The following is a 12,759-nucleotide window of genomic DNA, read 5'->3' as shown; positions in this document are numbered from 1 at the left end:
ACCCTCCGAGCCTCTCGATGGGATGGTACTCGGAGGAGGGCCTTAGATGTTGAGCGTCGTGTACGGGTAGGTTCATATTGGGAGAGGCGTTCCACCAGGTATTGCGGTCCCATGCCATGTAGGGCTTTATAGGTCAAAACCAGCACTTTGAATCTAGCCCGGAAACAAATAGGAAGCCAGTGCAGACGGGCCAGAACAGGTGTTATATGAGCGGACCTTCTGATCCGCGTCAACAATCTGGCCGCTGCATTCTGGACTAGCTGTAGTTTCCGAACAGTCTTCAAGGGCAGCCCCACGTAGAGCGCGTTGCAGTAGTCCAATCTAGAAGTTACCAGAGCATGAACAACTGAAGCGAGGTCGTCACTGTCCAGATAGGGACGTAGCTGGGCTACCAATCGAAGAAATTAGAAGAAATTCCCATTAAAATCCTGTGGAATTTTCATGTGGACCTTTAAAAAAAATGCAAACTGATGTGGAAATGCGGAGAACAGAATCTAAGATTAGTAAAAAAGTGATAACCTGAGAGACAACAACATTGGGACCAGAATATTTAAAACATCACCTCATCCTCTACATGCCAAACTGCTCACTGAATGTTCTGCAGGATAGGTCATCTGGCAGATACCAGGAGGTCTGTTCCACACAAATGTCGGAATGGGGCCTTTAGTGTGGGGGCACCTGCCCTTTGGAACTCCCTCCCACTATATATTAGATCAGCACCTTCTTGATTGTCTCTTGATTGACATCAGGAAAAACTTCCTAACTGTTAAGAGTCATACGACAATGGAACCAATGACCTAGGGAGATAGTGGGGTCTCCAGCACTGGAGGCCTTCAAGAGGCAGCTGGACAGCCATCTGTTGGAAATGCTCTGTTTGGATTCCAGCATTGAGCAAGGGGTTGGACTCAGTGGCCTTAAAGGCCCCTTCCAACTCTACTATTCTATGATTTTATGATTCTTCAGCACCAAAATGTTCCTCTTCCAACAAGGCTTTTAATTTTTTTCTCCCTAAAATTCTGTATCTGTCTTGGATCTGAACTTATTTATTTATTAGATTTATATCCTGCCCTTCCTCCCAGTAGGAGCTGTTTTAAACTGTTTTTATACTAATAATTGTTTCTCAGAATTGTTTTCACCTATGCAATTTTTAAGCTGTTTTATATATGTAACTGTTGTATACCTGTTATTATATTGTAAATTGCTTCAGATGCCTCATGGGAAGCAATTCATAAATGAAATAAATAATATTAATCAATAACATAACATTTACATTAAAATATCAATGGAAGTGAGAAGTTAAAAACAAGTTGACCTAAAAAAAGTCAAAGCATATATAAAATAAGTAGTTAAAATATGCATTTATTTAAATATATTATTCATTTATTTCATTTACTGAAAAGCATTTATAAACCCCTTAGTATCTTAAAATAGATTTTTTTTAAAAAATTACCTATTAAAATGCACATTAACCTTACATATTCTGGGTAGGTCTGCCTAAACAAAAAGGTTTTTAACAGTACAATGAAGGTGCCTGCCTAATGTCAGTGTTAATTTGTATATTATTGTAAGCTACCTTTTAAGAAAGCTTATTCTAAAAAGGTGGGATATATGTTTAGCAAATAAATACATGCATTTTGAAAGGTTTTTTTTTTAAAAAATGAGTTGATTCCAATGTTAGTTATACTCAGAGCAGAGCCACTGAAATTGATGGTCATGACTGACTTAGGTTCATTGATTTCAATTAATCTACTCTGAGTAGTAGAACTCAGCTGAATACAATCCTAAGGGTATCCAATGTTAGTCTCAGGGTAGAGCTGGGAATGTCCCCTCTCTCGAACCCTGGAGAGCCACTGCCAGCCAGTGTCGACAATAAATTATTATTTATTACATTTATACCCCGCCTTTTTTTCATAATAGAAACCCAAGGCGGCTTACATATGGTTCCCAGGCAGTCTCCCACCCGAGCACTGACCACACCTGACCCTGCTTAGTTTCAGCAGGGTGCTGGTCTCATGTGCCTTCAGACCATAGCCTGGGACCATAAATGGACCAATCTGTCTGGCTTGGTAGAAAGGCAGCTTCCTACGTCTCTATGCCCCTATGCAATTGACCAACTTTCTAAGAATCCTTCATTGGGTTTAGTATTCAGGTTTGAAACAAAATGGTTCCTATTTATGGCACTCGGCTGTAGGATGTACAAATGTCAAGTGTGTGGTTTGTAAAACCATCTTAGCGCCTACCCTTTTCCTCCATCAGAACAACAGACAACATATCTACTGCCGTCAAATGTTTCCATGTCCCTGCTTCTCCTGAGTTCATCTATAGGCACGTACGAAAGGAGCATATGATTCTTTAGCAAGACCGCCATTCACAAGAAACAACAGCACTTGAAGAGCAAGAGATGGATTACCAATGTTCCAGAAACAGTTTGCAAGGCAATCTGGAACTGCTCCAAAAATCACAGTTTGCAAACCAGGCCTTGAGGCCATTTCAAAAGCAAGCACTTGAGATGTCCTCATTTAATATGGGAAAGATTTTAAAATTGGTTTCAGTGCAGATAAGCCATGTGTATGCAGCTGTACGAATAGTAAAGTCCCTTTGGACAAAGCCATGGGTTTTCGTCAGGCTCCCCAATGCAACAGGTTTTCGCAGGGGTGTGTGTTTGCATGTGTGGGAACAGTGAAATCTTACGCATGCTACCATTAGAAAAAGGAGTGCAGCTTGCTGTGCTGGCTGCAAGGCATCCAAAGGTGCCCAGCTTAACATACACAGCTATAGAGTGGGAGCCAGGACGCAAAACAGGAATCAGAATGGACAGTAACAAACTAGAGCTAGGGAGGACTACTGCTGCCTAACAAGAAGATTTGATAGCCCTTCCTATCAAAGAGACCCAATGGTCAGCCTGGGTGGGCAGAATCACGCCAGACCTCAGAGACAAAGGAGATGTTATGACCTGTAGCCTTGGTAGCTCGCTGCACAGGTGCTAGGGGTGCACAGAACATCCATTTCTAACCTGGCAAATCTTGATACCGTCTCACATCTTACGATGTTCACATCTACAACCGTGGCACAGTTGGCTCCCATTTGGGGAACGTCTACATCAGCTGCCTGCAGAGAACAGCACAGCTGTCCACAGAAAAGGCTTCCAAGCCCTCCTCATTTCATTGCAGGCACTGACAGCCGGAAAGATCAACAAACGGCCTGTTTCAAGAGTCATCGTGACCAAATACCCAGATGTTTGAGAGCAAGATAAGACCAGCAGCGCCTACCCCTTGAGACGTCTCGGCAAACATGCTCTCAAGGCTTGTAGGACTCTTGCCACAACCTACAAGTACACAGGTCCTGTCGTGAGTGCACAACTGCATGGTGGTAGAGGGGAGGGTAGCAGCTGTGATGTACAACTTTTATTTCACAACTACAGGCACGCACACGCATCCTAGCTAATGGCTAGGACTCTCTGTACTGAGTGGGAGAAAGGAAATGTACACTAATTGCTTAATGCCCCATTTGGCAGCAGGGTACTTTTTGGAAATTAGAAAAAAAAATAGGCCTTGGTGGTTGTTAATAAGAACAACATTGGCATAGTGAGTTTGTTCGACTATTACCTCATTTTCACCTGAAATTTTGCCAAAGACATGTTGAATAACAGCGAACAGATGGTCAAGACTTCTTAACTTTGAAGATAATTCTAAACCCAAATAAAACAACAGTATCACAACCCACCCCCAATTCTTAAGTATACTGATTGGGAGAAAAATATATCATGATTCATTTACTGGATAGACTCAAATCTCACTGACAAATATTGAAAACACTCACATTTGTTATGTATCAGAAGCCATACATTATCAGAAAAAGTGATCTGATCCGGTCAACAACTGTAGTGGGATTTTTTTTAAGAATTAAAAAAAATGCAGCAACAATGAGCACATTCTGACGATCATATATTAACTCAGTAACCTGAGACATGAACAAGCCTCTTGCCTGCAGACACAGACCCTTCCCTCCTCCCATGGAGGAAAGATTGAAGGGGTTGCATGTTTGGGAATTGTGCCTACTCTGGAGAGGCCCAGGACCTACTCTTGAAAGGCAAAAGAATGGAGGGGGAGGACACATGAAAGATCAAGGAACTTTTAATTGAAAAATAATATTTTCAGACAAGAACTAGAAAAGCAGTCCTGGGAACAGGCGAAGAAACAGGCTCAGGAAGGATTCTGTGAAGAAGAAAAGGGGGGTTACCAAATGAACAAATTACACTGGGAGAAGCAGCTGCAAAGCTGCACAACAGGTGGATTGTAAGTGCCAGGAGACGCAAACTGTGGGCTCTGATAACTGGGCTCAGGCACTAAGATAGCTCTTAGGCAGAGGGAACTATGGGCCTGGTGCTTGCTACACTGCAGTGGTGTAATGGTCAGAGAGGGTACCGCAGTTTATCAGACCAGATGGACTTATTGACTCTATTCAATGATCTAGGCACAATTTGGCCGAGAGGCTTTTTTGCCCAAACCACATCCACCTGCCCTACACCTAATGTTATATATAAGGACATGGTTGCAAAGAAACAATTGGGAGCTTAAACTGAGCTCCTGTTCCTTTGCAAGCAGGGCTTGCTGTCAGTGCTGAAAGCAAGCCCCATTGGGAACTCCCTAGTTCAGCCGAGGGGACTCCCTGTCAGCGTTGACTGGTCTCGAAATCGTGCCTTCAAAGGGGCTCGCTTTCTGCAAGTCCCTTTGAAGTTGTCACATGACATCACAATGGCAGGTAATTAACAAGTGGGGGGCATCACCCAGCTGTCAAAATGGCCTACAGGAAGTGGGGGAGCTTGCCTGTGCACCAGAATAAGTTCTGCACCCTTGCTCTAGGTGTGTGGACATGGTGCACGTTGGTAGTAGAGGCAGGGCCAAACCATGGGGCTCCTGACACCGCTCAGGCATTCTTTCAACACTGGGGGAAGCTCATCTAAATCCCCCTTTATGCCAGCTAAAAACCTGCAAGTGTGTGTTTATGGGGTGAGATCGTTCAAAAGCTACACAGACTCACCCTTTTAGAAGATGTCAGGACATAAGCCACCTTATTACAAATTGCACAACTCCTGGGAAAGTATTGCATGCTTTTTCCATCACAAAAGACTGATTAGACTTAGAAGAAGTGAAACCAAAGTTCACATGACCTGCACTTTTTTTTAAGGGGGGGGGAGAGGGGAACAGTTCAGGAGATGTTTAGAGAAGCTATCTTCCCAGATAAGAGAACAGGCATCACTGGCGATCGGGTATGGGAGAAGGGCAAAGGGTGGGGGGTGCTCGTAAGCTTTGAGAGCCTTTAAAGTGCATGACAGAACACAGAGCAATGTGCAGGATGCATCACCAGCTGTGTGGGCGAGTCTATGCAAGCCCCTTCTGTTCCTTAATGGCCTGAAACAGCAGAGTCAGGAGGAAAAAATTTTCCCACTCTCTCCTCCGCAAGGCTTTTCTGGTCATGTTCTCACCGAATGGGAACTCGCTTGAAGAAGAAGGGGAAGGGAAACAATAGCAACAACTCAGGGGCTAAGCTTGCCAAAGGCTACAGGTCAAGGAGCAAATGATGACCAGGTAGAAAATCTGTAAAATTCCTACGGCAGTTTCTGCTGATTGTCGCTTTCAAGGCATGGCTTTAATTAAGTGATGTGGTGCTCATCTGAAAGGCACTTTTCACACCCAGAGATGAGAAGAGTTTCTGGACATTTCCCACTGCACATAATGTGAAGTCTATCCTTGGCTACAACAGGGATGCATAACCTGTGGCCCTCCATAGAATCAGAGTTAGAAGGGTCCCTGTAAGGACATCAAGTCCAACCTTCTGCTCAATGCAGGAATCCAACTTAAAGCATACCAAACAAATGGTTGGCCAGCTGCCTCTTAAATGCCTCCAGTGTTGGAGAGCTCACCACCTCCCTAGGTCATTGGTTCCATTTTCATTGTCAATGCCCATCATGTTGGAATTGTCATTCCAGATAATGCTGGACTCCTACACCCATCACCCTTGAACATTGGCCACACTGGCTGGGGCTGATGGGAATTGCAGCCTAACAACAACATCTGGAGTGCCACCACTTCCCCACTCCTTTTTTTTTTTTTTTTTTTTTCAATAATTTTTATTCAGATTTTCATAAAACATACAAGACAAAATCATAGAACATTCAAAGACAAAAAACAAAATCAAAAATAGTTAAACAAAAAGAAAAAAAGAAAAAACAAAAAAAACAAAAATAAAAAATAAAGAGTAAAATATTGACTTCCCATTTGTCAAAGATCAAATCAGTTATAAGTCTATAATATATAACAATCCTGTCTCTTAAGTCATATTATAAAATCACTTTCCTCCAGTAGTTATCTTACTTAATCATCAAATCTCATAAACATTACTTTATTCTTTCCACAAAAAGTCAAAGAGAGGTTTCAATTCTTTAAGAAATATATCTATCAATTTTTTTTTCCAGATAAGCATATCGATTAATCCATCTCATTACTAATTATGATAATCTTATTGTCATAACCATAGTCAAAATAAACATTTCAATTAATCCATCACATCAGAATCTGTTAGGTTCAGTAATTTCAGTAGCCATTGTTCTATTATCCCTATTAGTTCCATTTTCCATCTTCCATCTTCAGTAGTCTTGTTAAGTCCAGTAATTTCAGTATCCAATCTTCCATTATCAGTATTCCATAATAATCTTGCTGTCAAAGCCATAGTCATATAGTAAGAGTCTGATGGGAATTACCTCTATCCCAAATATTTTCTTGCCATCCATTCTGAATAGGTTGCTGAAATACTGCTGTAAAATCATATCTCTGTTCTTTTTTTCAAAATACACTGGGTCATCTCTTGAAAGTTTTTCCATTGTCACATGGCTGCAGTTAATTCCATAGATTTTCTCTATATTGGGCTCCATCACATCATTCCAGTCCAGAAGATTATCCATGCCATTGATAACTTTATCTCTAGAATCTTCATTAATTTCTTCAGAGATAACATTGAGTTCCAAACAATAGATTTTATTTCTAAAGTCCATAGACTCCAAATCTTGTTCCTGTTCCACGTTTGTTCCAATCTCCGGGATCTCCTCTCTCACAGGGACCCCTGTTCCAGTCTCCAGGGTCTCCTCTCTCACAGGGACCCCTGTTCCAGTCTCCAGGGTCTCCTCTCTCACAAGGACCCCTATGTCTTTAATCTCCTGTGTCTCCAAACAATAGATTTTGTTTCTAAAGTCCATAGACTCCAAATCTTTTTCCTGTTCCACGTTTGTTCCAATCTCCGGGGTCTCCTCTCTCACAGGGACCCCTTCCAGGGTCACCTCTCTCACAGGGACCCCTATATCTTTAATCTCCTGCTTCATTTTACTCAATTCAATTTTCAACTCCTTACAACCCTGTCGCAGGTTTTGTTTCGTTATCTCAATCTCATCCATTATTTTCTGAAACATAGTTATTTCCAGCTTCTCAGCCACTTTCTTAATTGCCATTTTAAAAGAAAAATATAGGAAAACCACTTCTTATTTCAGCAACAATTGGGTTAATACTCCAAACTTGGTGACATCACAGTATAAACAGAGCAGACAGCCTTATCTCTCCATGCTTAAGTAAACAAAATGCAGTTCCCAGGATCGAAACAATTAATGGCGGTCGTCAGGAAACAGATTCGTCAAAATAAAATAGACCAAAAAGAGAGTAGTCTCAAACAATATAATATTCTTCAAAATAAAAATCTGGAATAGAAATCCCTCTTCTGTGTATATCTTTAGAATGCAAATCCAGGACAGCTTTTTGCAACAAAAACAGAGATAAGCTATTAATTAGTGAGCAGCAGAGAGAAGTTATGGCTCCCCAGTGAGATGTCAAAAACCGATCAATCTGGCAAATCTCTTTTAAACAGCAACAATTTAAGTCAAGTAAAAGAAAAATATAGAAAGAAGGGTGCTTGCCTGTTAGTGCGTTCTCTCTTAGAAGATAAGATGAACGTTCGCTTTATCAGATAGAGCTTGTTGTTGAAAATCCGTCCCACCTTCGTCGGCTGGACCTCGTCCCATAAATTAATGAGATCTGGTCGTCCCAACAAAAATAGGCTTTGAGGTTAATCTCTTCGTTTCTCCCTACCCGGGAGAAGTTTAATCAGTCAAAAAAAAAAAAAAACCTGACTGATATATCTGAATAAGCTTCTTTTGAGGCAGGAGCCCGTCTCAAAAGCAGGCACAGGCTAAGTCACCCTTCCCGGATCCACTTCCCCACTCCTGAACCAACAAGAGGAACCAAATGACCCCATGACCTTTGTTTCCAATCTCTTCACCATAGCCATTCTTTGGCCATTCCACTCACACAAACACATAGTGTGAGGATTGGTAAAAGAGTAGCCTTTCAACATGCACTAATCTCAATTAACGGTTGTATGAAACCAGGGGGTGGCAGTTACATGTATGCAGGGCTAATTGTCTGCATTCATTCAGATGTCACATGAAGCAATCATCTGCATGACGATAACAAGCCACAGTGAACCTCAGGACTGGGTGCTCTCCCTCCCCTGACACAGCCACAAGGAGAAGCTTGGGATTTCTCCATTAATCACAATTCAACATGCTCTCCAACATTAACATTAACAATGGCTTGAGTTTCAAAGCCCATGGTTTGAAGATGGCATGTTTCAAACAAACTTTAGTTGAGACTGACAATTGGTTAGATTTGGACTTTTCTACGTGCCACATAATGTCCATTCTGCACTTGCAAGGAATCAATACTTCAGTGTGGCAGCACCTACACTTTTGAGCCTCCTGCCCATTAATATTAGGCAGGCAGCTTCAATATATTGTTTCTGGTACCTGCTAAAGCCTTTTTCTGTTGTTGAGGCAAGCCTACCCAGAAATGAAATTTTAATACGCAATTTTAACACGTAATTTTGTTATGTATATTTGTTTTTATCTGCTGGTTTTAGATAGATACATAGATTGATGTAAATGTTTATGTCAATTTGCTGTTAAAGTTTGATTTTATTGGTATTTTTAATGAATATTTTATCCTGCTCTTGTAAACTGCAGAGAGGCTTTTGTCAACGAAGCGGGATATAAATCTTGCTGAATACAAATAAAATACATAAAAGTGATAAGTTGTGATTAATCTGAACTAGGAGCAAAAGTTTCTAAACTCCTTGTGGCCACCCTGGAGAAAGAGGGGGCTCATATGAGTCTAAGGCTCGCTGCAGCTTCCTTGTCATGCTAAACTAAGGTTGAGGGTGATGTTTGAACCAGGCTAACTGCATGCTGCCATACAGTTAAGAAAATTCCCTTCTTTCCTTGCTTGGGGGACTTGGAATTTCTAGGGGTGGAGGTTGCTCTCCATGTACAAGCCTATGCAGAGACTATCCTTCCCCCTCCCCCATTTTTAAAGCAGTGACTAGACCTAACAGTTTAGAACATGTAAGAAATAAAGTTAAAGATCATCCAAGTTCCCAGATCAGCAATGCAAACAAATCAAAACCCTTGTGACATCTTCACAAAGGGGAAAATGAAGAGTTTGAATTATGTCAACAGTGGTGCAGCCAGTTCAAACAATCCAGCTGAACCCCGGAAACGAAAAGAGACAGAGGGGTGATGGCCATCAAGGATTATGCCATCTGTCTGACATTTTGTTCAAGGAGGTGGATGTGGGTTTGGCCAAAGCAGAAAAGGTCTATTCTAGCCTTCCTCAGCCTGCTGTTATGGACTACAACACCCACCAGCCCCAGCCAGCACAGACGTATGAGTTGTGGTCAAAAACATATGAGTTGTAGTTTGCTGGGGGTGAAACAAACCATGACCCCTGGTTTGAATGCAACACTAAACTAGGGATTGTGGTTTATTTCCTCCACGAGGAACAAAATAGCCCAGATCAGTGCAAAGTGGGCCAGTCTGATCCTGGTTTGTTCTCTCTAATTAGAGTTTAAACAAACCACAGTTTCCTGAGTATGGATGTCACACAGAACTAGTTTGTATAAAATCCTAAGTAAATGCTTCTAACCTTCTTGCAGGTGTGGAAGAGGAGAAGAGGGCAAGACTGTGAGTCCAAGGCGTGCCAGAACTTATGCTCTTAGCAAGAATATTACATTGAATTTGATACGGGCCAATGCAGCTTGAACAACAGTATGTCAAATGAGAACATGTCAGCCCACACATTGTCTAAAAGCAGGGAGCTGCTGCTATGGTCAATAAAGAAGGATTTGGCCTAGCCTAGCCTTCTCTCCAGCATGCTGTTATTTCTGCATGCAAGGAGCCTTTTGTCACATGGCAGCATTTAAAAAACACAACCCTCCAGCCTGAAGACCAAAGTGGAGAATACAGAAAAAAAACTCACCCACCAGATTCCCCTCCACATATAACCTGAGATTGAGGTAAATGTCAAGGAACATTGAGAGGGGTTGAGAGAGAGAACTAAGAAGAAGGACGCTGACCCTTTAAAGGCTACATTACAGCTGACACGGCCTGGACTTTGAAAGAACACATTTCTTTTGATGTACATATAGAGCAACCAACATTATTTTGTTTTCCAGTCGACTGGCTGGCTCAGGTAAAGCCTCGGCACAGAGATTGTAAATTTTAAGTCTTCCATGTGAGGGTTTCAAAGTTTTGGTCAGGGCGGGTGTTCTGGGGCAGCTGCTCCTCCTCACTTCCCTCGCCTTATGAATCCGCAAGACTGAGCCTTAAGCATATTAGCTCTGTTTTCTTTGAGAGAAAGGACAGCTGAGATAAGAAACCTGGGAACTGTTTCTCTTCACCAAGGAAAAAAGGGGGGGTCCACTTACCCGAGCACCTTTCTCTGGAAAGCATCGACAGTCTGCACTGCAGTCTCGACCCCCACAAGGTCCGTGATAAAATTTCTTCCCACCCTGTTAAAAAAAAAAACGGGGGAGGGAGAGAGAAAGACAAAAAAAATTAGCGAGCAGACACATGTACCCTTCCAAAATCTTCCTCAGTGACATGGCACCTAAGAAATGGTTTATGTTAGTACAATTTTGACAGGTTGCAATGCACATTAAGTCATGAGGGCCTTGTTTGAAAATTTACTGGACAGCAAATCTCAATTTGTTCCTTTTAAAAAGGTGGATCGTACTCTGAGAGACCGAGAGATATAAAAGTCAGGGTTGTTAACTTTAAATAGAAAAAAAATTATACTACATACAAAAGTTTATTCAACCAATACATAAATCGCAGACCTTTCCCCCCCCCCAAAAAAACAAAGTACAACTAGATTCCTGCACATCCTACTGACACAGATGCATAACACCACTCACAGGACATAACACCCTAAAATGGTGAAATCAAAAGCTATAGATTTTGATACACAAATCTGAAAATAAATATTGTAGCAGGCTTGCTAGCAATCTTTCATTATGTGTGAGACCAAACTACACTTGCCTTCAGGGATAGCCAACGTGATGCCCTCCAGATGTTGAACTACGACTCCCATCAGCCCCAGCAAGCACGACCAGCAGGGTGATGAGAGTTGTAGTCCAGCAACATCTGGAGTGCACCATGTTGGCTACTTCTGCTTTACATTATTCACACTTTTAAAAAAAAGTACCCTTAATGTTGCCAGTTTTATTATCAAGGAAAAACAGTCACACGGTTTCCCAATCTTGATCCTGATCGGGCACACACTGGTTTTCTAGTGAAAATCCACATCTCCTTTTTGCCTCCAAAGGTGCTCTTTGTACCTCCGGGGGCCAATAGTAGGTGTTAGCAGTGGGATTTCCATGGGAAGCTGGTGTGGGGGTCACACACTAGGTCACAGAATAGTAGAGTTGGAAGGGGCCTATAAGGCCATCAAGTCCACCCCCCTACTCAATGCAGGAATCAATGCAGGGTCACTGAACAGGGTCAATACAGTTGAACAGTTGTTTTCTTCTTTCAAAATAAAAATGGCAAAATTGAGCCAACACATACACATTGCGCTGTTTGGGTCTCTGAATATAGCCAACACAATACTCTAAAGATACTGAAACAGTAAAATAAGATTGCAATCCTAACTACATTTACCTGGGAGGGCTTACCACTGAATATTGTAGGATTAACATCTGAGTAAACATGCAAAGGGTGGCCCTGTAAAAGTTTCAGATTGCCAGACACGTTTTCATCACACAAGACCTTTTCAGAGACTTAGAAATGGTGGATAATAATCATACTCTTCCTGCAGTGAATAAAGCGCAATCCTATATCCAGTTTGCTGGGAGTGACTGAGCTCTAGGGGATTTACCTTTGAAATTGGAGTGGGTACACTAATATGTTAACTGTTCGTTTGGGGACACAGCACTGGTTTCATTATGAGCATTATACATGAATATTTGGCAACATACGTCTACATCAGTTCTAAAAAGACTGATTGCAGTTATATTGTCTGAATGTGCAATGATTGCATAAATATATTTTTGACAATTCTTTACTCTGCCTTTACAGTTACGAACACCAACTGTTTGTTTGGGGATAGTGTCTCCTTTTCGGAGGTTTGAAGCTTTGTTAGCGAGGCCAGGTCTGGCCCTCATTAGAGAGAGGTATCCCAGGTAGCAACTAAGCATGTGGAAAGGTCTTTATTTCCCCAAGCCATTTATTGAATAGCAAAAATCTGATTTTATCTGCAGAATGTTTCACAGACTGTTTATTTGATGCCATGACCCAACTTTTACCCTTTAACTGTTGCTATGTGATCTGATTTTGCTTCTTGTTTTTTAAATCTTGTTCCTATCTTTAAAGGTTCTTTAGCA

The 12,759-nt window shown here is 41.7% G+C and overlaps 1 protein-coding gene across 3 annotated transcripts in view; it reads right to left on the bottom strand.

The window, feature by feature from the left end:
- LOC133371487 (collagen alpha-6(IV) chain-like) overlaps positions 1 to 12,759 on the bottom strand; it is a 294,936-nt gene that overhangs the window by 181,270 nt on the left and 100,907 nt on the right. For all 3 annotated transcript variants that reach the window (XM_061598999.1, XM_061598997.1, XM_061598998.1), the window contains one exon: positions 10,804 to 10,887. In XM_061598999.1, coding sequence (XP_061454983.1) covers positions 10,804 to 10,887 — 84 coding nt within the window. The remainder of the gene's footprint in view (positions 1 to 10,803; positions 10,888 to 12,759) is intronic.

The sequence above is a fragment of the Rhineura floridana genome, chromosome 16, assembly GCF_030035675.1.
Source record: "Rhineura floridana isolate rRhiFlo1 chromosome 16, rRhiFlo1.hap2, whole genome shotgun sequence".
NCBI lineage: Eukaryota > Metazoa > Chordata > Lepidosauria > Squamata > Rhineuridae > Rhineura > Rhineura floridana.
The sequence above is the reverse complement of the archived record's forward strand: the minus strand, read 5'-3'. Positions and strand labels throughout refer to the sequence as shown.